Raw genomic sequence first — 24,209 nt, forward strand, 5'->3', positions numbered from 1 at the left:
ACTTTTCTGATTTCTGGTTTTTCACTGCCTATTTCCTTGGTGCCATTGAGTGTAATAAACGCGTGTGTGCAATCAATAATGGCTAATTCTGGGCTTTTGTGGCTGACATGGACTCATTGCATCATCTGTAATATTTTCTGAGTAACAATAATGCCAAACGTGTACAGGGTGGCATACAATAGCTTAGGTCCTAAGTCATGATTTTATGACACCTGGTAGCCTAAAAATGCTGATTTGAAATCAGAAACATGTCCAGTTCTATATTAAATTTCCCCCCATTTTACCTGAATGCATCGAGAACTCACTCAACGCCCATTCCCATAAAAAGTTCAGTGTATTATGATAATATTTTAATTATAATTAAAACAGATAATGAAATGCAACACCCTACAACCTGTTTTTATATATTATTTTGGCTGCAGCACTCTTATTACCAAAAAGATAAAGTCAACATGCCACATTGCTTACCTTGCAAGTTCTGGCATCAATGTATTTTTTTAATCTTTGCTCTGCCCATTGTAGTAATCTCAGACCAATCATGAAAAGGACATTTGCAGTAACAATGCAATGTGTTGTTTGGCAACTGGCTGCTAATATTCAAAGCACCCAAGATGTAAAACCTTATTTGTCCCATTTTACCTGATGTCTCAAATTACCTGAATTTACCCTCCAAAACATTAAGGGAAACTATACATTTTAATCAATAATGTAAATAAAAGTATGGAATCTGATGCGACATAATCTGTGCCATAAACATATGGGAGACAGAGTCTAAATACTGAATTAGGCCTAGGCCTTTACCTCCCAAAAACTTGCACACTGTCATTTGCTGCTGTAAAAAAAATTTCTTAATTGTGTAAAGAAGAATGTACAACACTTGAGCCCAGACTGGCTGCTTGTCTGTTACTGAGGAGGCAACAAAAGTGTACAAATTGTCCAGCCTATGAGCTACTAGACCGTTTCCACTGCAGACATTTTAACTTGTCATAGCAGCTAGAACATAGGTGAAACTAATAACATTAATGATGGCTCTGATCTGTTCATGTGTCCATGTAAGCCATGACAGTGAGACAACACGTACAATACCAGGACCCTGGAATTAAGCAATCATAATTTTATCATTTACGCCTGTGCTTTTCCTGCCATTACATGTCAAAACGTCTTCTCTGAAAAATGCCTGTAAAAGATCCCTGGAGCTGGCATACCTCAATGAAATGCAGTTGCTTTTATGTTATTAGTAACACCTGGGCTTTGTCTGTCTCCCATAGGTCTGCTGCTCTTTCCATATGGGAGGAATTCATCATAGTAATAACATTTTAACACATTATTTTTATATTGTTAAGTAAGGGAGTTAACCTCATGTCAAAATCAAGGTTCACACGTTTTAATTTTTATGTTTTTACTTCATCCTTACAGTCAGTCTGAACAACAACAGGCCCATGAGACAGTTGGCGCCTCTGGCTCCTTTTTAAAGTTCAGATTGACATTTTAATGGTAAGAACAGGTTTGAATGAGAGGCTTATCTCTCTCTGCAGGTTGTGGAGCCTGCATTAATGGAGGCAGAGGAGTAATCAGTGACTATTGACAGTGGGCTCTGGTTCCTTTTCACTACAGGCCTGAGCATTTGTTTGTGCACAAGAATTATGGGCGCAACACAAAGCTGGTCAGCCATCAAAGAAGCAATCCTAATGTCAGAAATCATCCTGACTGGTGTCAGAGTTGCTGACGTCAGTACCCTTTAAAGACATGATGTTACCAGAGAGTCTGAACAGTGTACAGATGCAGCAATGGAAAGCACCGCTGTCACCACACTGACTTTGATGGTTCTCTTCCTCACTTGCTATGCTCAGGAGGATACAGAAGCTTTGTCCTGCCCAGATTACCAAGAGGGTTTTGACGGCTCTTGCTACGAGTTTGTGGGACTGCAGCGATCCTTCCTCAGTGCCCAGGGGTGGTGTGAGCGAGGCGGAGGACACCTAGCCTTCATTCTGAATGATGAAATGCAGCAGTTCCTCCAGAAACACCTGGACCCGGAGAAGGACTGGTGGCTCGGGCTGGCACCCGCAGCTCCAAACCTCACGCTCGACTCTGCTGCCACTGAGGGTGAGAGGGCATGTTGGTGACCTCTGATAGCTGTATATAGATTTATAGTGAGCTTATATGTATTTGAGTCACAAGTGCAAAGTTATTCATAAAGTCTTTAGATTTCTCTGAAACCTACTATTTCAGGACCTAACAGCTAATTTGATACATCTGTCATTGTATTGAATAATGTCAGATATGTAGCTTATCACCACAGCTGTTATCTCATTAGGCAGCTTGCGTGTCCATTGTATAGCTCTGTAACGTGTTTGTTTACTGACATTTGTTAGAAGACTGGCACATTTGGATATCTCCCTCAAGCAGCAGGTGGACTGAGAGATATTCCTCGTTCATTTGAACTTTTCAATAGGCTCGCTGTCAGGTGGTCTGATTTACAAATGTGTCTTTATGTCCCTTCAGAGAGACAGAGTCTTTATCATTCTTTCACCCTGTCACCAGCTCAATCTATTCTATTTGCTGTGTTGTTTTATGATCCCTTAAATGCATCTTGTCTTAACGCTGTGGTGATTACATCTGTCTGAAGCATTTTGTTTGAGTATCAGAATTCAAAATAGAATCAATTAAATGGTGTATTTCTTTTGTCCTTTCCCAGCTTCCCTTGCGTGGCTGGATGGCTCAGATGTCAGCTATAGCAACTGGGTGAACACGCCAGATGCAGGAGCAGCTTGTGGACATATTCTGAAACATTCAGGCTTCCAGTGGGAGGCCCCAGGAAACTGCAGCCAGGAACTGAACTTTATTTGCCAGTTTGGTATACACTCTTAAATTAATTAACATAGGCTATTAAACTTATTTTGTGTTTGCTTTCCTTATGTAATTCTCTTCTTTTTTTTTTTTCAGATTCTGGGAGATCTGTCGCATGTGACGGCCAAAATGCAACATTGCAGTGTGGCTCTGGTCAAGTTATAGAGATAGATGACAGCTTCTATGGTCGGAAAACAATTCACTACTGCCGATCCAAACTCACAGCCTCGCCCACGTCCTCACAGGAGGAGTGCAGCTGGATAGATGTGATAGATTCTGTAACAGGTATTTTTTTTATTAACATGATAATTAACATGATATATAAAATGTGGAGAGCCTGCTTTTTTATATTCTGCAAACCTAATAGTGAGTATATATCAGGTTACTCCTTATTTACATGTCACAATATTTATTTAACTTGCTACCTGGTACCTTGTTTAAAGGAATATTTGTGTTTACAGTAAAACCTATAGGAACATCTTCAGTTTTGTTAAAGCCACTTCAACAAAAGGGCCAGATGCTAAAATCACCACAAGCTACGTTTTTGTTTCGTGCTTTGTGTCAAACACAAAAACCATCATTGCCCTGTGAGAGCAGACAAAAGGATTACACTTCCAGAAATGACATTAGGCAAATCCCCTCCTCTGAGCTGAACAGATGGACTCTGGGATGAATACACATTCACATTCATATCAGTGTGGGATTAGTTATGATGGAGGAGTTCATGCAAGTACTAAGCGAATAGTGTTTCTCCTTACTGTTAATAGGCCACTTTAAAGAACTATTAGACCCTCTCATTAGAAGGTTATAATGGTATCCTGCTTTTTAAAACTACTGAAACAGTATTTTTTAAAGGCCTCTCAATTAGTAAAATTGAAAATAATCCAGATAATCAGCAACATGTCATCATTCACTTGATTTATGTGTCATTCCAGCCCACTGCCATGGACTGCAGGCTTGCCAGTCTCCAGTGGATCTGAGCACCTTTGGTGAACCATGTCCTGTGCTGGGAAGTTACCTGTCCATAGAGTACCACTGCAAACATGGTCAGATGCACAATCTTTCTTTTTTAAACTTCCACTATACATACATAGACTTTGTCCCTGTAACACAAAACATAAAATCATTATTAGATTGAGCAGATTGTGTAATATAACTTCATCCATAGTAACTATAGATATATTTATTGTTTAATTGCCTTACATCTGCACAGGGTAGATGTAGTTCACAGCTAGTTTGGGGTCAGCCATAATTGTGGTTGATGCTGTTAGCCTCACATTGTGTACTGTATGTCATGTGTTCCTCTTTATGTTACTCTAACACATTTCTTATCCTTGACATCTAATTTACTTCATCACAAGAGCTATGTAGCCTCTCAAGCTAAATTTCACTCCAGGAGTTCACTTCAGGATGCATTATGTTGTAATGTAGTGTAAGTAGTGTTGTATTCAAGACCACCTAAACATAGACCATGACCATGGCCAAGACTTATAGGGGTTGAGACCAAGTCAAGACCGAGACCAGACTAGTATTAGCCCCACACTGCAGGACACACCTGTAAAACATGCGAACCAGTCAAAGTGATCTGAAAGATCCATGATCCCATAACGACACCCGCAGAAAACAAAAGATTCCACTTCATTCACCTCTTTTACTGCCATATATAATTGTATATATATGTGAATGTAAGTGTACCATGAGAAATTGCAGAGGTGCATAGGTGAATTTTATGTGTGGGAATCTTCCTTTGATTTCTGAGAGCAAACAAACACCAAGGAGCTGAAATCAACTTAAACATCTTTATTCAGCACTCCTTTTTTTGCACAGGCAATTTAGTGACATCACAGCAATTGTGGTCTTGACAGATGCTGAAATAAAATCCTCATGAGTCCTTACAGTCTGAGACAAAAACAAGACCAAGTAAAAATGTGGTCGAGTCTGAGACGAGATTGAGACCTTCAAAAACTGCTCTTGAGACAAAGGCCAATCAACCACAACAGCAGCAGTAGCGTACTACAACACTAGATGAAAGGCTCAGGCTCGTTGTGTGTCTGAAGCAACGTTTCCATGATTGAAAATTAACGTATGTGATTTCCTACCAGGACTCCACTTGCTGATGAGCAAGCTGGCGGCTGTCTTTGATAATGTCACCATCACTGTGAAGTGGCTCCTTCATCCTTTTCAGGGGAACCTCACATGCACACTGAACGCTGGAGACGGCCACACTATTGATCCGTACAGCCCAGAAGAGTGAGCAAAGTTTTACATAGATAGATAGATAGATATGTCATGTAACTGCATTTAACCTGTTACATTACTTGTCTCACAGGATGGAGAGCACTGTGATGCACAAATTCACCCGTCCAGGTGTTTTCATGGTTATAGTAGAGTGCACAACCAGTGACTGGCATGTCACAGCTCAGAAAGTCATAACCATTCAGGAGCCCATTGGAGAGTTTGGTGTCATTGAGTGCTATAGCAGGAATACATCAACAGGTGGCACCAAATGCAATGCTCTTCATGGCAGGCCTGTTCAGATCCAGGTTGTGATAGAGGCAGGTGAGTCAGTCTAACACTGAAGGGGATCAGTGTTTCTAATAAACCACCAAAATACTTCATGATTTGATTTTTTTCTTTCTGTTACTAGGTACAAATATTTCCTACACAATCCAACATGAAGGCCACTTGGTTGCAAACTCATCAGTGGAGAGCGGGATCACACCCCACAACATTACACTGAGTGCAAGTGTGGTTGAGAGGCTCGGACACGGCTGCCACAACCTTACTCTGACTGCCTCTAACAAGGTCACAGTCCACACAGTGTCCACTGCTCTGGAGCTGTGTCTGCTGGAGCCCGTTGAAGGCCTGCAGGCCTCGGTGATAGCGGAGGAAGACACGTGTCCAGACTCTCCTGATCTCATCATTGGTGTTTCATTGGAGCGAGGAGCCCCTGTAGAGCTGCTCTTCACACTGAGTGGAGCCAGGGACACGATTTCTGAGACCAGAGACATGCTCAGCGGCAGCTTACAAACTTATACGTTCTCCAGCCCAGTTGAAGGTACGTACAGCTTAAGCCACACTGCAATTAAACGAGAACAAGTGCATAATACATGTATTTAATGCTCTTGAATACAATTTCTTTTGGTAAAGGGCCGCTGGAGGTGAAGGTACGAGCCGTGAATGCTTTCTCTGCCTCTGAGGTGGATGTGGACTTGGAGAAGATAATTTGGGCTTGCCAGAATTACTCAGACTTTTCACCAGATGAACATAAAAACACAGTATGTGGAAGATTACTGTCAAACAATAATGATATATGAGCATGTTCAGTTATTTGCTTGTTTCTGTTACAGCACAATGACTTTCTTTTCCTCTCCAGACAGGCAGTGTGAGCATAGATGACTTTAAAATAACTGCCACTCCGGATACTTTGGTCGACTACACTCAGAATGTCACACTGAGCGTAACTGGAACTAAATCATTTCCCAGGAAAGGACTCACATTTGAATGGGAATGTAGTAAGTATTACAAAGAAATGACCAATGAGTGTAAGTTTTTAAGAGTTAAACCAATAATTAAAGTGAATACAGGGGATGAACACAAGTAGAACACACAGACAGTCCATTTTAAGAACTTTTTTGTGCACACTGTGAGCCCTGTTTTTAGTCTTCTCCTGATTTTTCATCATAGTCAAGATGTGACTTTTACTTTGAACATGGCAAACCTGTTATTCAGCCTTGTGTATACATGATTTAAACAGTACCCAGGTATCATTTGTCTGCGAGTGTGACTTTGAATCTTTAAGGATAATCCCTGTTGTGTGGACACAGTATTTTTCCACACAGCTGGCTTTTATTTCTCCTTCTGATCACCAGTAAAGGATGATGAGAGCGCCAATACAATTTATCCATGCAAACTTTAACTTTCGTTTCAACATTACTATTGTCTGACTTTCAGTTTCATTACTGTGGAAAGCATTATTACATCCTTAACATGTGAACACACTCACTGTTGTCAGACAGTTGTTGATTAAATTTTCATGTCATTTCTGAAGCTGTAGTTAGTTGTGGTCTCGTACTGGCTTGCCCTGTGTTCCTTTCATTTTCTTCATCCCCTGTAAACATGCTGTAATGACACTGTGATTTATGATATTTGTTACTGTAATCTCTTCATTGTTGAAGTGCTGTTTTAATGTTTGCCTCTGCCTCTCTTCGTACAGAAGAAAACTGCAAGTGCAGAAACAAAACAAAGGATGAAACTCATGTTATTGAGAGAGACTGCCTTCCAGATCCCTTTGATATGTTCAAATACGTTCTAACCGTGGGGAGATCAACCTGGTTTAGGAAATGGGTTGAGCTTGCGTCAGCTTCAAAGTGCATCACTGTTGCTCCAGAAGAATTTACAGATGTCAGCATCAGGTAAAAAGGGACCATTTGCAATGAATGCTTACGTATTCTCAAAATAATTTTTCTGCAGGTTGTAAGCAGCTTATTATATTAACCCTTTGAAACCTGAGCAAACAGCAAATTGGCTTAATTTCTCTTAAAACATGGAAAGAAAGCAATGAGCAGCAAAAGAAAAAAATGACCCAAAAAATGGCAAGAAATTAGTAAAAAGAGAAAATTAAAAACAAGAATATTAGTAAAAAAAAAAAAAAGACAGGATGAAATAAAGTTAAAATGACCCAGAAAGAGTGCTAAAAATTGTAATAAAAAAAAAAAATTAAATATTATTAAATAATAAAAAATATGCTAAAAATATTAAAAGTATTATACATATACATATATAATATATAGAAAATATATTATAATATTTACAATATTATAAAATTATAATAATTCTGTAAAATAATTTAGTTTCTTCCCTAGCTTTTTTCTTTTTTCCGTATTTTTTTTAAATAATTTTCTAAAAAAAAGTTCTTTATTTTTTCTTTTTTGCAATTTTTTTCCCACCAAAATGCTCATTGCCTTTTTTCCCATGTTTTTTTTTTTTTTTTTTTAAGAAACCAATTTGCTCAAAGCTCAAGGGTTTAAATATTTGCAAAAGGTGTCTGAAAGCAGCACAAGAAAACTGATGTTGCTCCAGGTTTTAAAGGGTTAACTGGAATCAGTTACACTAATGCAGTTCCTTTACACTTGCAGTTGTGATAACTGCGCTTCGATAAATGTGAACGACCATGTGAAGCTCAAACTGAGCTGCGTGAGAACTTGCCCACATGTAGGTTGGTTTATTGAGGACCCCAAACCTGAAGAGGTGAGTCAGGAACACCACTTAAATTGATTTTAAACTGAGACTTATTTGATTAATGTGTCAAACATTTATTAACTGATGATCTTTTCCAGGGTGACCTCCTAAAATGTTACTCCAAAGCAGGAAGAAGGCCACCCATTGAGAGGCAGGATGGCAACACTGAATATACTCTTCACAGCCAACATTTAAAAGTTTCAAGGGACACATTGCAAAACATCAGTGTGATTGCTTATGGTGCGTTTTCATCCCGCAGTCTGTCAGCCTTTTGAAACCAGTGCTGTGTTTAAATCTACATAACTTTTTACATAAGTTTTTGCTTAAACTTTCTGGCTTTGAAAGAAGCTGATAAATCGATTTACAAATTGTATGTTTCTCTTTGGTGCAGGCAAGAATGAGCCAGGATTTGCCAGGTACATTTTTCCAATACCAGCTCCTGAGCCAACTGAAGCAGCTGCAACTGATGCAGCTGCAGACTCCACATCCCCCTCATGCAGCATCTCTCCAACATCAGGAACAGTTCTCGATGCTTTTGATATCACCTGCACAGTGAACTCTTTCTGCTCTGCCGGCTGTGTTTACTGCTTAAAGACAGACACGGGTGAGAATGTTGTCTTTTGATTTAATTCACTTATAAAAAAAAAGCTAGGAGGCAGACTTTAAAGAAAGAAGGAGAATGAAGTGGGTGGAAGTGAGGAGAAAACAGTTCAATTAGTTGTTTTATGCTTGTTACAGAAGTTTCCGAGAGTAAGAAAAGTTTTTATTTGTTTGGTGAGACCGAGATTTAACTTTCCCTTCCACTCAAAATGTGTTTTGCTTATTGTTACCTGACTTGAATGTTTGAACTTCACGATGCAGACTGATGTATATGCGGAGTTTGATGCCAGAGGTCTCTTTTAACATCATCTGCTGCCTGAAAGGGAGAAGTTTCTCTGTGCTCAGCTTGAAACTCAGTTAAGATATGAACCTACAACTATCACAACCAGAAGCCAGTTGATCCAGTATGAAACTTTCACTGATGGGATGTGGAAACTTCTATGGGCATATGCTGAGATTGCACTCTTGTTGCATGGTTAAACTTGATCAGTATTTTCATATTCATAGATTCTGAGGGAGGGGGAATCAGTGTAATTTAAGGATTTTATTACCTAGGTGACTAAGCTCTTTTTGTTCATACACAAAATATTATTCAAAGCAGACTACTTTTTATGTCATACTGCCTGTCTGGAGTGGATCTTTGAGCTATTTTAAAATTGTCGCAGATAAAAACAAATGTAGAATGAGTTTGACAAGGATGGCTGACTTTTGAAAAAATTAGCTTTGTTGTAAAAAATGTGTGCCTGTTTCAGTTTCAATGCTTTGGCCATTTAGCCCAACAAAAGAACTGGTGAGCTTAACTTAAATTTCTTTAGAGTACAATGGCCGTGACCCCAAAATCATGAAATAAGCAAATGAATTCATTAGCACTCAAAAATATTTATAAGTATGTATAACGCTGAGGAAAGCCCGGGGTTGCAAAGCGTCTTCCCTCTGCTGCTGCGCATCATCAAAGTATGAGTGGTGACGACTTCATTAGATCATACTGGCCATTTTAAAACCTGTAGGCAGATAAATGATGAAGAATTCATCACAGCAGTTTTGCTAAATTGTCTCTTTTGTCTTTAAGGCAAACATCTGCGCTGCAGCAACGCTAATGAGGTGAAATCTGTCTTCCTGCCTCTCGGAGATAAGAACAATAATTACAGCTTGTCTGTTGTGGTGACTGTGAAAAATGAACACGAGAAAGCAACCACAGCTGTCACCACTCAGGTTTGTCATCTACCAGTAATCATGTATCTGTGTGCAAAATCATCATGTATGCATTAATTTATCCCAGTTCAAGTCATGTGAAGTGTTAATTGAGGGGGGTCAGTTCCAAGAGGGAGGATTAGAAAGTCTGAATAATTCAGAGTGACTGTTTTTGTTCCTCAAGGTACGAAAAACCAGCTCCAGTGCCTCTGTGGAGGCTCTGCAGTCTGCAGTGGAGGATACTGTGAGCCAGTTAGAGCAGCAGGGTCTTCTCTCTGGTGAAGCACTTGGACAAATATTTACTTCTGTGTCTGATATGCTGAACACAGAGGACAGCCAAGATCAGAAGGATGCAAGAGCAGAGGTAACAGAATGGGGTGGATGTTGAAACTGAAGTAACATAATGCTGTGATATATCCGTGAGGTTTACAACTTGTGTATAGTGAAGAGTTACATGATGGTAATCAGCACTAACTCCTCTTTCAGCTCAGAAAGCAAATGCTGACCAAAATGACCACAGTTCTGATGGAATCACCCAGCAACACAACACAGAAAGTGCAAGTGACGGCGAGAGCTGTGGCCGGACTCACTCAGCGCCCAGACGAGCTCAGTCCCGCTGCTCAAGTACGGTATTGCAGAACACTACAGCGTGATGAAAAATGTTGCAGTTATATCTGACAGAAATCTACAAATGCCCTTTTTTAATCAAGAAACTGAAGAGAAAACTTTTTTAAGCCACTGTAAAAGGAGACTTAAGTCTGAATTGGTCACAAATGAAAACAAATAGGAAAAAGGGAAAGAAAATGTGCACCTCAACTTTTTTCAGGACTCTCTGGAGCTCATGTATGAGAGTTAATGTGCTGCACTGTGTATGATGTTCATCAGCTCTTTTAAAAGTTGTACACAGATTAACTGGAACATTCTCTCTTGCTGTGTTTCCCCTCCAGGAAGAAGCAGGTTCATTACTGGTAGACCTCAGCTCCTCCCTCAACACTATCAGTGTTAATCAGGACGACGGAGATGACGGAGAAGTCGTGCAAGCAGCTGCACCAATAGTTGAAGCAGCCAGTAATATTTTGAATGTGTCCTCAAATGTAAGAACAAAACCATCACCAGTGTTGCTAAATATCTTTGTTCAGATACCAAATCAAATTGTATGTGTTTTCCTCAGAAAAAAGTCTCAGATTTTCTTCTGTCTGGGATAAACAATGTTCAAAGTGCTTTGCTGAATAATAAAAAGCTGAATGGGGACCCTGCCATCATTGATTCTGGTCAGATCAGTGTGTATGTCAACAGGTAAGAGATGACTGACACTGGCTCGAGCATGTATGTAAGAATAAGCTGGGGTTTTGCTGAAACCATTGAGGTTATTTTGCTTGTGCTTCCTGCAGAGTCTCTCCAGGAAATATGCAAATGCAGGACATAAATGTCCAGAAGAACAGCTCTTCCAGATTTTCCTTCCCAACACTGCCTGCTCATATTGTGTCTCCAGAGGAGCCAGTGGATGTCAGAGTAAGTGTGTGTAGTGTGCAGACACTTGATTCTTGTCATCATATTACCCTTTCCAAGTGTGTTTAATTGAATTTGAATATAATTTTGAATTGTTATGGACAGTGTAAGGTAATGTTTACCGTATTGTTGAACATCCATAATGCCTGGACCAGTTTAAAAACTATAGTGAAGTTATTATTTGGATCAGTTACAAATTTGCCTCCTTACCTTTAATGTTTGCACTCTCTTGGGCCAATACTTGAAATTTTGAGTAAGCTAATTCAAATATGGAAGAGAGAAGCGTTGAGTCTAAAACATTAATATCTGATATGATCTAAAACTATGGGCTCGACAGAAAAATACCGAGCCATATGTTTACAAGAAGCAAAATGTGTAGATAAAGGCCAGATTAGATCAGCTTTGCTTCCTTTAAAGAGACAGTTCACCCCAAAACTTACAAAGTAATCTTTCCTCTTACCCCATACCTGTAGTGCTATATACCATTCTAGATTGTTTTGGTGTGAGTTGCTGATTGTTGGCCATATCAGCCGTAGAGCTGTCTGCCTTCTCTTGAACATAATGGAACTAGATGCCACTCAGCTTGTGGTGCTCAAAGTGCCAAAAAAATACAAATACAAAAAATGTCTGTTTCCAGAAATCATGTCCCAGTTATTCAAGAGAATGTTTGTTGTGAGCAGTTTTGTGTAGGAACTATTTTTTATTTTTTTTGATCAAACTACACCCACCAACTGCACAGAAGAAAGCATGTTTCTACTCATGGAGGAGAGGCTCGTGCTTCTAACAGGGCGAGATGTAAAGATTAATGGCATCTTCCTCAGCTGAGCTGTAACATTAGCTCGCTCAGTGATGTTAGATGCATGTATCCCTCTGCGCGGTCATACAGTTGGCACGTGTAATTGGATAGAAAGAAAGTAGTTCCTACATGAAACTGCTCACAACAAGGTCTGTGGATTGTCCGGAGTAAATGGGTCATAACTTCTTGAAAGAGACATTGCTGTTGAGTTTTTCACATGTATTGTTTTGGCACTTTGAGCACCACAAACCTAGTTCCGTTTTATATGACAAAGGCAAACATTCGGTAAAAATATCTAGATTGATATATAGCACTACATGTAAGAAGAAAATATATATATTTTTTGACGTTGGAGGGAACTGTCTCTTTAAGTAATCTTAGTTACTGTTTTGCTCAATTCATTTTATCTATCTATATCAGTGAATGTCCTCCTCCTTCTAGATGATGAGTTTTGAGAAGAACCCGTATTCTTGGAAGGAGGAAAACATCACAGGAACTGTCGGATCCGTCTCTCTCACCAGGATGAACGGTACTGTCATTCCTGTAGAGAACCTACCCGAAGAGATAGAGGTAATATTTGTTTTAGACTTTTAGTTACTCTCCCTTGATAAACATTGGTAGATAGTTTAGAATAATGTGTTTTCTGGGTTTTCAGATTCTCCTACCAAGGCTTGACGTAGCGCAGGAGAACAGCACAGTCCTGGATCTGGCCAATTTCAGCACATTAATAATTGACGTCCCCTCGCCGGATGTAACACTGGTGCTGAAAATGGAGCCGTCTGAAAACATCTCCTTCATGCTATTCCTGGGGTTTAAAGATTATCCAAATGATGAGAATTATGTCGCCAAGACTCAGATCCCTCTAGATAGTGCCAAAGAAGGTAAAATTAAAACTGCCAGATTTTCTTTTGGTAGAGCTGGCTGAAAGTCACATTTATGTTCACTGATATCACAGTGAGAGCATTTGCATACATACATACATGTTTGTGTTTTTGTATATGAACATATATGTAATTTTAACACAGAGGAACAATACACCTGGGTGCTGAGTCCCAAAGACAGAGCAGCAGAAGCTGGAAAGCACTACCTTGTCATGAAGCCTATTGTTGAGCCAGGTGTCAAATCCATCAATGCCACTGTCACTGTCATTTCCATCGCTGCCCAGTGCAAATACTGGAATGAAAGTGGGTCATATTGGAGTGAAGATGGCTGCAGGGTGAGCAAGAAAAAAGCAAAACACATCCACAGAGTTTGCATCGATACATCCTTGAAAAAGGAGCTGTGAAGTATGACCAACTGTTTGTCTTTTTTCTACAGGTTGGTCCACTCACCACGCCTCTGGTCACCCAGTGCCTCTGTAACCACTTAACATTCTTTGGCAGCTCCTTCTTTGTCATGCCGAACTTGGTGGATGTGTCACGCACTGCAGAACTTTTCGCTACATTCACTAACAATCCTGTGGTGGTGTGTTTTGTGGGCGCCATCTTTGTTGCTTATCTCCTGGTGGTTGTGTGGGCACGCAGGAAAGACATCCAGGACTCAGCCAAGGTAATTCCCATAAAGACTCTTACTCTTACTCTAAGGTGTAATTCAGACTTACCTACACACACATATAATATGAAATACTCAGTGTCAGTGCCACAGCATAATAAACCAATTAAAATCTTTATACTATGTAACCTGTAGCATTTCTGGCTATGTCTCTAGTAGGCCTGATTATTCTCTTACAGTGGGTCAAATCTTATGACCTCATTGTACATTTCGGGCATTAAACCCCCTTCAGTGGTTCCCAACCTTTTTCTTAAAGGAACAGTGTGTAAGATTTAGGTGGATTTAGTGACATCTAGCGGTGAGGATTGCAGATTGCAACCAGATTTAACCTCTCCAAGCTGGAATTCCATCAGTGTTCCTTGATAAGGAGGTGCCGAATTACCTGCAGAGATCTCCTCTCCCAATCAAACAAGCATTATGATATATACCGCTAAAACACTGCATAAAGCGGTTTCACTTTTAAAAAAATAAGTGGTCTTCCAACACTCTTGTCGCGAGTAGGCTGCTAACTACAGTGGCCCACAAGAAAATGCGCATGGCCCTATTTATAGCCAGTGTTTGGTTTGTCCATTCTGGACTACTGTAGAAACATGGTGGTGTTACATGGCGATCTCCATAGATGAGGAGCTGCTCCCTTTGTAAATATAAACAGCTCATTCTAAGGTTTTTCTAATAAAAACCTTACAATTCTTATTTTCACGTGATTACACACTAATGAAAATATGCTAATTATATTGTATTCCATTTCTCCCAATATACCCCCCTCAGTCCTACACACTGGACCTTCAAGGGACCCCTTTACCCCCTTTATCAATGTACACCTTCGTGTACTGATGATAACTCACAATCTTTCAAACTTTATAGAAAACAGGCCATCTTCAGATTTGCGTTCTAAACATTTCTTGTTATTCTGTAGATTCAGTCTCTCGCCGTGTTCTTAAGCAGTCTCAAATATGTGAGGTCCACACATTATTTCCATTTTAATGTAAGCTGATTTAATCAGCGTTTCACCAATGTTGTGTGGCTTTTTGGCTTGTGCAATAAGGAGAGGGCAATCATATGATGCAACAGTTGCCTGCTTTTGGTCACTGTCAGCCTTGGCAAAACTTTCCCTAATGTTCTTAGGCCTGTTTGTCACCACAACTTCCCTTTTTCTGAGGATAAACTCACTGGGTTGACCCACATCTCAGGGTGTTTGATAATCTGGTGTGGCTTCAGTTTGCAGGGTTTCATACATTTATTTGCCAATTTGTCACTGCAACAGAGACATTCACTCTTAATTTTGTTTATTGCCTCCGTGAAGCCAAACTCAATATAACTGTGCTGGTGAATCCTCTTTTCTTGAGGTTGAGACCCCCATATTGGGAATCACTGCTATAATGTAACATGTGACTACAACTATCAGTAGAAGTTAAAGGTATATGATGCAGGATTACCAATTACCGTTCGCCAGCAAAAGTGAAAGTAAAAGCCAACCCCAGATTCATTCTGTTTTACCGTTTTGCCTCGCTATACTAGAGGGTTTTTTTGGGACTGTGTCTCTTGATTGCCAGCTACTTACTGTCTGGTAGCTGAATGCGACCTGTTCATAAAGCCCCAACCTCACTAGAGCGCTGTGGGGGTACACGCACATAAACGTCCCAAACACAGAAAATAAGACCAAAATGAGAAAGCAGACGGCAGAGCTTCGACAGAAAATACTCCACCATAGTGGGTCATAAGTAATGATTGGGAGGAATTACTTCTGCATAAGTCTGTACATTGTTTTTAGGAAAATCCTGCATAGTGTATCTTTAAAGAAATATTAAGTGTGATATTGTCTCATTAATTACTAACTAAATACTCATGTAAAGTACCAGTACTTGTAAAAAATACCTGATCTGACCCACTACTAAATGCACTCACAATAAAAAACCAAAATATTCAAACATTTTATGATCTAAATGCCTTTCATTGCCTTATTTACCTTAAATTTGATACTGAGTTATTTAACACCTTCACCTTGACACTGATCCCTGAATGCTGTGTCTTCCATTCACTTGTAGGTCAAGATAACAGTGCTCGAGGATAATGACCCTTTGGCTGAGTATCATTATATGCTGAATATCGGCACAGGGCATCGGCACGGTGCATCCACCTCCTCTCAGGTCAGTATGACTAAGTGTAAAGGAGACTCAGACACAAAACCTGTCTGATGCTTTTGTTGCACAACATTCATGATGCACACAACTCGACATGTCTGTTCACCCTGACTGACTGACTGACTGTTTTTGTTTTGTTTTGTTTTGTTTTAGGTGACAATAACTCTGCTGGGCACAGAGGGAGAAAGTGAGCCCCATCACCTGACAGACCCTAAGAAGCCTGTGTTTGAGAGGGGTGGGGTGGACATGTTCCTGCTGACCACACACTTTTCACTTGGAGATCTGCAGAGCATCAGGCTGTGGCATGACAACTCGGGAGCACATCCTGCATGGTATGAGTGAGAGGGAAAGACGTGTTGATATGACACTAGGTGCTAGGAAACCTGGACCTTTAAACCATTAGATTAAAGTTTGAGTTGTACTGTTGGTATAAGCACAAGGGATAATGATAGATGTGTCATACAGGTATGTCAACAAAGTAACGGTGCAGGATCTAGAGAGCGGTCAGAAGTGGCACTTCCTGTGTAATTCCTGGCTGGCTGTTGATGTGGGAGAGTGCTCTCTTGACAAGGTCTTCCCAGTGGCCACAGAGATGGATTTGAAGAGGTTTAGGTAAGACTGGCCATGGATCTAATAACAACACACCACCAAGGAATTTGACTTGATTCTGTATCTGTATTGATTCTGTGTCCCTTTTTTTTCCTATACGTATTTCTAGTAACCTGTTCTTCATGAAGACAGCCAAAGATTTCCGTGACGGTCACATCTGGTTTTCTGTCATCAGTCGGCCTCCCTGCAGCACTTTCACACGTGTGCAGCGAGTGTCCTGCTGCTTTTCCCTGCTGCTGTGCACCATGCTGACCAGCATCATGTTTTGGGGCATCCCCACTGACCCCTCTGAGCAGACCATGGACCTGGGTAGGTGGTAAAATGCAAAGCTTTCAAAGCTCTCCAGACTCTACATTCTGTCAGTAGGATGTAAAATCAGATTATTGTACTATATAATAATATATTTTCACATTAGTCGTTCAAATCCAACTCTAATTCTCCCCTTAAACACACCGGAAAGATGTGATTATCTCAGGTTTTCAGCACTAACCTGCTTTCTGTAGCTTCATACAGACATGGAAATTATTTCTGATGGGTTTTTACACTGAATTTTGCATAGAGTATGTGCATTTACCCCTGCCCCCCTTCCCAAATCTACGCCTATGGCTTCAATTCTATCCATTTAAGCTTGATTTAAAAGACCACTTTATTTGCAGGTCACATCGAGTTCACCTGGCAACAGGTTATGATTGGAATTCAAAGTTCAATCATCATGTTTCCCATCAATCTCCTTATCGTGAGTATCTTCAGAAACACTCGTCCTCGAGAGAAAGGCGCCAAAACAGACTCATTTAAACAAGGAAAGACTGGTCGAGTTTCTCCCTCACAGACATCTTCCCCTCAGAAGGAGCTGAAGGACATCACACCAGACACTGTGATCAAGGTGAGGTGACGGATCAGTGATTTGGGAGTGATAAAAACTCCTCTGTTCCACATGTCTAAAGTGCTGGATGTGGTTTTTCTTTCAGGACATAAAGAGAATTGCTCAGTCACTCTCAAAGGCCATGAAGAGTCCGCTGCCTCACCTGGAGCTCCGACCTGGTCAGCCGGCAGACATCAACACTCTGCTGTCTCTGGTGGAGGACATCATCAGACAGCAGAACGGAGCGGCTGGAGACTTCTACACTGACGCCTCTAAGAGGGATCGCTCTATGATCCTCAGTTTACGTGCAGTGAATCTACAAGGTGAGCAGCCCAAGAATGTTTACAACAAAATACTGGCATAATGCATTTGACATCCAAACTGACTGACACTGATTTTGCGTGGACAGAAAACAACGTGTGGGGGAGCCCTGAAAAAACATCAGATGAAGTCCAGAAGAAGACCAGCAACAGTCGGTACCTGTACAAGCAGCTGCGTCATGTCGAGAAGGAGCTGGGTTTGTTGGGACCTTCTCGTTTTCCTAACCCAGACAGCTACAACCGAGCCATGCAGCAGGTTCACGGGATGAAGGGTCTTCTTGAGTACCACCTCCCCTCGTCCAGCCTGGAGGGAGACCAGGGGGACCGCAGCCCCAGTCCAGAAGAGAGCGTTAATGGAGACTCCGCCAAGAAGTGCTGTCAAGGAGGGCTGCCTTGGTGGTTTATGTTTGTCGGCTGGATACTGGTGATCGCAACCAGCGGTGTGTCAGGATACTTCACCATGATGTACGGGCTGACGTATGGGAAAGATCGCTCTATAAGCTGGCTTATCTCCATGGTGGTCTCCTTCTTTGAGAGTCTCTTCATCACTCAGCCTCTGAAGGTGAGAACATTACAGCTCATAGTCAGAACATACAAGGATAGCATGGCTAGTACTGCAAACGTTTAGAAGGTCATTCATTAGATGTTTCCAATTAAAGTGTAGACTTTTTTGTCTCCCAGTACAATGGTATTAAAGACCGAACATCTTCTGTCACAGGTTCTCGGTTTTGCTGCTTTCTTCGCTCTCGTTCTGAAGAAAGTTGACCAGGAGGAGTACGGAGAGCTGCAGATAGATGACAGTTTAAGAAACACAGGTACATTTTTTCCAGTTTTTACATTTTTGTCGCATTGTTTTGTGTGAAAACAAACAAAACTTATCAGTACAATATTCCTCTTAGATGATCTTGATGCGGTGCGTGCAGCAAGAAGAGACAGCACATGCAGCTTCTATCAGCCACCTCCTCCCACTGACATTGAGAAGATAAGGAATAACATGATTAAAGAGCAGAAGGTCTTCGCCCTCATAAGGGAGATTCTTGGTAGGAAAATCACTTTGATGCAACATGGGAAGCAATATGATACGGTTTGTGGTGCTGATGTGAGACATTTGTTTGTCATGCAGCCTACATGGGATTTATGTGGATGTTGCTCTTGGTGGCGTACGGTCAAAGGGACCCCAACGCTTACTTTCTCACCCAACACATTCGACAGAGCTTCAGCAAAGGGATCTCAGACAGTATGAGTATTCAGGATGTGTTCAACTGGGCAAATACAACTCTGCTGAGCAACCTGTTTGGAGAGTACCCAGGTCAGTATGTCGGGAACTGGTTTCAATCTGCAATCCTCACAATCTGGAAATCCATCGTTAACAAAAAAAAAAAAAAACAACACTTTTTTCTTTTCTTCCTTTACCTCTGGAGGCACAGCCCGGAGTTTTTCGACTAACGGAAGTGCAGGGGTCTCGGCGATCAGCGGTGCCCCCAGGGAATCGCCGTGTTGTTTACAAATACTTCGGGTAGAAAACCAGCAGAGTTTAGCTATATATCACATTTTTCACGTCACTATATCACCGTGTAGATAATCTGATGTTTGTTAAGTCTATAAACACAGTGATTGAACAAACGTTACTATTTCTTTGTGCATGTTTTGAAATTAATAACATGGTTGTCGTAGATTAGCTGAGCTAGCCGTTAGCTGTTAATGTTAGCCGTTAGCGGTGTCTGTAATAACCATAGACTGTATAAAAATAAGGTAATAACTTAATTAAACGGTCCGTGAATAAAATATTTTTTCCAGTGGATATCTTAGTTACAACATGATTGAGCTAGCAAAGCAGTTTTGTGTTGCTATGTGTGGTATTTATTCAGTTATGGGAAATCACAACGTCTAGAAAGCATCAGTGGCTGCAGCTGACAGGGACAGTTAGCAAAACTAACATCAGGATGTCATCTGTTAAAAGCCTCCCATTGTCGGATACGACATGAAACTACTCCAGTTAGCTCAATCATGTTGTAATATTTTTATTTTATTATTAGATTTTTTTTTCACGTTGACGAGACGGCGTTTTGGGTGGAGCGGTCGCTATGGACGCGGAGCTTGCTGTTTCTGTAGGTATGCATTTCCTGGGGACACCTGCACGTCTTGGCCACGCCGCCTCCATTGTGATTGGCTAAAGCGCAGCATTGTCCAAACTCAAAGCCCCGCCCTCCCCCCTCTCTAGTCGTCTTTCACACAGGGCTGCCGACAGATTCTACAATGTAAATTGCAGAATCTGTATTGAGAGATTACAGTCCTCACCACTAGATGCCACTAAATCCCCCTGAATCGTACACACTGCTCCTTTAATCAACAGGTCTTTCCTTTGAACATGTTTGTTCTTGTCACCTAACGATTTGTCACAGGATTCATCACAGACGGAAACTCCAAGCTGGTGGGTAACGCTCGACTTCGCCAGGTGAGAGTGCACCAGGACTCCTGCCAGGTGGCTCCGTCCATGCAGCAGTCTGGGCGAGACTGTCACGCTCCGTACTCGTGGGAGTTGGAGGACATGGGCTCCTATGGTCCAGGCTGGAGCCGCTCGCTGGGTGATAACACCTCGCTGAACCATCACAGCCCGTGGACGTACCAGTCTCAGGGTAAACTTAGGGCCTTCCCCATCTGGGGCAGAGTGAAGCTTTACAGAGGAGGAGGGTTTGTGGTGGATCTGGGGCCGGATTTACAGAATTCCACCAGGTAGGCATTATAATGTAATCTTTTTTTTTTAAATCCTGCATGATTTACCTTTATGGAAAACATTTATAATTCATGTCATTTAACTATACTTGTCTTAATGTAGATCCCTTCAGTACCTTTATGACAACACCTGGTTTGATGTGTACACCCAAGCGATCTTTGTGGAGTTCACTGTGTATAATGCCAACGTCAACCTCTTCTGCATCGTCACACTCATGCTGGAGACCACAGCCATAGGTAAGCAGCCCATGTCCAGATACTGTGCGGGAGCTACATAGAAACTGTAACTGTTATAGGAATACTTTGTGTTTTCTCCAGGGGCTTTCCAGTTCCGCAGCGAGCTTCAGAGTGTGCGTCTCTACCAGTCGACCGGCGGCCTTCACATCTTTGTCATGGCCTCTGAGGCCATCTATTTCCTCTTCATCATTTATTACATGTTCGTTCAGGTGTGGATTTTGAGTTTGGACGTTGAGTTTGTCACCATCGCTAATAACAGTAATTACATCTCAAACAAACTCCTCCCCTCCTGACAGGGAAAGCTGATGAAGCAGCAGAGATGGGCATATTTCAAGAGTAAGTGGAACCTGCTCGAGCTGGGGATTATCATCCTCAGCTGGAGCGCACTGTCTGTCTTCATTAAGAGGACATTACTAGGAAAGCGGGACATGGAGTACTACCAGAACAACAAAGACCAGTGAGCAATACGAAAAATACAACCAATAGAAGTGTGATTTTAACCTTGGAAATAAATATGTGCACACAGAATCTGTTATTTTAATTGAATTTCAACTCAATAAATAGGAAAGTTTTGCTTTAATGTCCTCAAACCCTTTTCAATACATTGTTTAAACAAGGCTCTGTCCTCTCATGCCCTGTCTCCAGGTACGCCAGTTTTCATGAGACAGCCAAGGCTGATGCGGTGCTGGGGTATCTGATTGCCTTCCTGGTGCTGCTGGCTACAGTCAAACTGTGGCACCTGCTGAGACTGAACCCAAAGCTGCACATGATCACGGCCACGCTGCAGCGAGCCTGGACTGATATCTCAGGCTTCCTGGTGGTCATGACCATCATGTTCCTGGCCTACTCCATCGCTGTGAGCAGTTTCCCACAGTTAAACATCAACATGCTGCTGGAGTCTCTGCATTTCTTCCCGTTTGATCTTGTCTCACTGAAAATGTGGTTACTAACACAGATAAACTTTCAATTTTTCAGTCTAATCTGATGTATGGCTGGAAGCTCTACTCCTATCGGACTCTGCTGGATGCTGCACAGACCATGGTCAGCCTGCAGCTTGGCATTTTTAACTATGAAGAGGTTAGTATGAGACTATTTCACTACACCACAGTAAATTATGGCAGCTGACCAGTTTTTCTTTCAAATTTTAATGTTTATTGACTCTTAGTTTGTTTACGCAACCACAAGTATCATGTATATTATATGATTTTCTCTCCACAATCAGAAAGATAGAGAGAAAAACAAAAAAACAGATGTGAAAACAGAACAGTCATGGTTACAAATGGGGGGCAGTAGCTCAGTCCAGAGGGACTTATGTTGGGAACCAGAGGGTCATGGGTTCAAGTCCCTGTCCGAATCAAACATAGAGCGTGGACTGGTGGGGGGGGGTGCCAGCTCGCCTCCTAGGCACTACTGATGTGCCTTTGAGCAAGGCACTGAACCCACAACTGCTCAGGACAGCTGTCATCTCTTCATTTAACATGTGTAGGTCCTGTTTGTGAGTGTGTGTGTATTTTGGGTATATCTTCTTTTTCTTTCTTTTTCTTTTCAAGGAAAGGTATATATGTATCTAGTATCTTGAAGTTCATTCAGTTCAGTTAGTCCCTAAGCTTTTTCTACTGTGTTTATTTATTTAAGAAACGGTACAGTGTGGCATGCTAGAAAAAAACAACAATAAAATACAGCATGCAAATCAGGTCAAAACATATTGCATTATAGCAAAAAACATCACATGTCATACAGTTACAGACAAAATCCAATACCACATGTTACAGTTGTGTTTTAAATCATCCATTTCTTCCATTTACTAACAAAAAAACATTTTCTCTCACTTTAAGCTGATCATTTTTTTCATAGTATAAATCTGTCTCATAATTTCTATCAATTTTTCTGTAGTAGGGGGTTCAGTCTTGTACCAGTTCCTTTTTTGTTGCCCATCTTGCTTGTGATCAATAATATCTTGGTTAGATGTCTGTTATTATCCATGACGCAATCATTTATTCTTCAAAGTTATGTAACTTTGAATTCCTCTGGCTCTTTATTCCCACATGTCGGCCTACATGATTGTTGTGAACCAGTTTGCTTCTTAAGTGTGTGTTTCTCCCTGTCTGTCAGGTTCTGAATTACAATCCAGTGCTTGGTGCTTTCCTCATCGGCTCCTGCATCGTGTTCATGACCTTTGTGGTGCTCAACCTCTTCATCTCTGTCATCCTGGTGGCTTTCAGTCAAGAGCAGATCCATCACGAGGTAAGTCGCCCATGCTGAGTCTGACAAGTCTTTCTGTAGAAGAAGTGAGCTCTTAACAGAGTTGTGCATATTACTCACTGTTCTTACAGCCATCAGAAGAGGATGAGATTGTGGACCTGATGCTGATGAAACTCTTCAGCTTGTTTGGGCTCAAATGTAAGAAACAAAGTGGCGACTGCCAAGCTGAGAGGGCAGCTGTCTCATCTGCTTTCAATAACGGACTCTCAACCATTTCTACTGGGAATATTTGCGAGGGTTGAAAAGTTCCCACAGAATGCTTTGCTTAAATTTTTGCTTTTGTTGCTTTGTGACTGAATATTAGTAAGTCTGTAAACTATTAGCATTTCTCTTTACTGCTGCAGATCTGTCACTATAGTAGAAGAAGCACAAACATTAAGAGAACGGAGGAACTGAGCATGACCCTTACATTACGCACTGAGGCATTGTGTTAAGGCTGCATTATATTTTGTTAAGCAAATAAATTTGTGTGACAAAATCTTGTACAGTGTGTTTTTATTCCATAACATAATTATTCCTGGATGCTTCCATCAGCTGTCAGCTTAAATCTGTCAGTAGCATACTCAGCAAGATGTTATAGTAATGTATATTGTGTTTATTACAAGCAAATATGAGTTATATTCAGTTTCAGTGATACTATAACAATTGCTTATTACGAAACAAGAGGAAGATTTAGCTTAAACATTTTAGTTTTAGTTTAAGTTCCAGTTAAGGTATCTAAGACATATACAACGCATCACTCACATTTAGACAACAAACACAAGTGATTAAATATGTCAGTTCAGGCACATGATGCTATTACGTCCTGATGTAATCAGATTCAATAAGATATCATTTTACTGCATATATTCAAAATAGATAGTAATGTGTAATAAGATCTGGAGATCTGTGAACCATAAACATGGGTGTGCACTTGATCTCTGTTGCCAGGTGCAGTTTAATGCCTCTTTGCCACTTCAATGGGATTCTCATGTCATTCACCTGTTGTATTAATGTGCCATGAAACTGAATACAGTATATAGACAGCTTGATGTTTAAATTTAATCACTTTACTGGTTTACTTGGACGGCAGTTGTGCAGTCCATAGGGACTTGGCTTGGGAACCAGAGTAGAGAGGTGCCAGTTTGCCTCCTGGCACTGTGGAGGGGCCCCCACGCTCTGGCATCTCTCCATTTAATGCATGTATAGATCCTGTTTGTGCATGTGTGTGTATTTTGGGCCTGTGTGTATGTGACAACAGAGTGAAAAAAAAAATTCTCCTAAGTATCTTCTTCTATTATCAAGTAAGTCAAAGTATCAATATTGTCTAA

The 24,209-nt window shown here is 41.0% G+C and overlaps 1 protein-coding gene across 1 annotated transcript; it reads left to right on the plus strand.

The window, feature by feature from the left end:
• The first annotated feature begins 1,787 nt into the window (after nt 1–1,787).
• LOC117270796 (polycystin-1-like protein 2) lies at nt 1,788–23,356 on the plus strand. The gene is made up of 41 exons (XM_033648722.2): nt 1,788–2,103; nt 2,696–2,854; nt 2,944–3,132; nt 3,783–3,893; nt 4,950–5,097; nt 5,177–5,406; nt 5,495–5,905; nt 5,998–6,125; nt 6,224–6,362; nt 7,064–7,262; nt 7,986–8,097; nt 8,187–8,328; nt 8,480–8,692; nt 9,758–9,900; nt 10,064–10,243; nt 10,366–10,503; nt 10,827–10,973; nt 11,051–11,175; nt 11,271–11,391; nt 12,626–12,754; nt 12,840–13,065; nt 13,210–13,400; nt 13,502–13,732; nt 15,781–15,882; nt 16,030–16,208; nt 16,342–16,488; nt 16,595–16,794; nt 17,142–17,368; nt 17,454–17,670; nt 17,757–18,229; nt 18,386–18,482; nt 18,567–18,707; nt 18,791–18,976; nt 20,070–20,400; nt 20,504–20,637; nt 20,719–20,846; nt 20,934–21,094; nt 21,283–21,493; nt 21,613–21,714; nt 22,750–22,881; nt 22,971–23,356. The coding sequence occupies exons 1-41, from the start codon at nt 1,788–1,790 to the stop codon at nt 23,139–23,141; spliced, it is 7,467 nt and encodes a 2,488-aa protein (XP_033504613.2). The 3' UTR covers nt 23,142–23,356.
• Nucleotides 23,357–24,209: the final 853 nt, after the last annotated feature.

This window comes from Epinephelus lanceolatus, chromosome 2 (assembly GCF_041903045.1).
Source record: "Epinephelus lanceolatus isolate andai-2023 chromosome 2, ASM4190304v1, whole genome shotgun sequence".
Taxonomy (NCBI): domain Eukaryota; kingdom Metazoa; phylum Chordata; class Actinopteri; order Perciformes; family Serranidae; genus Epinephelus; species Epinephelus lanceolatus.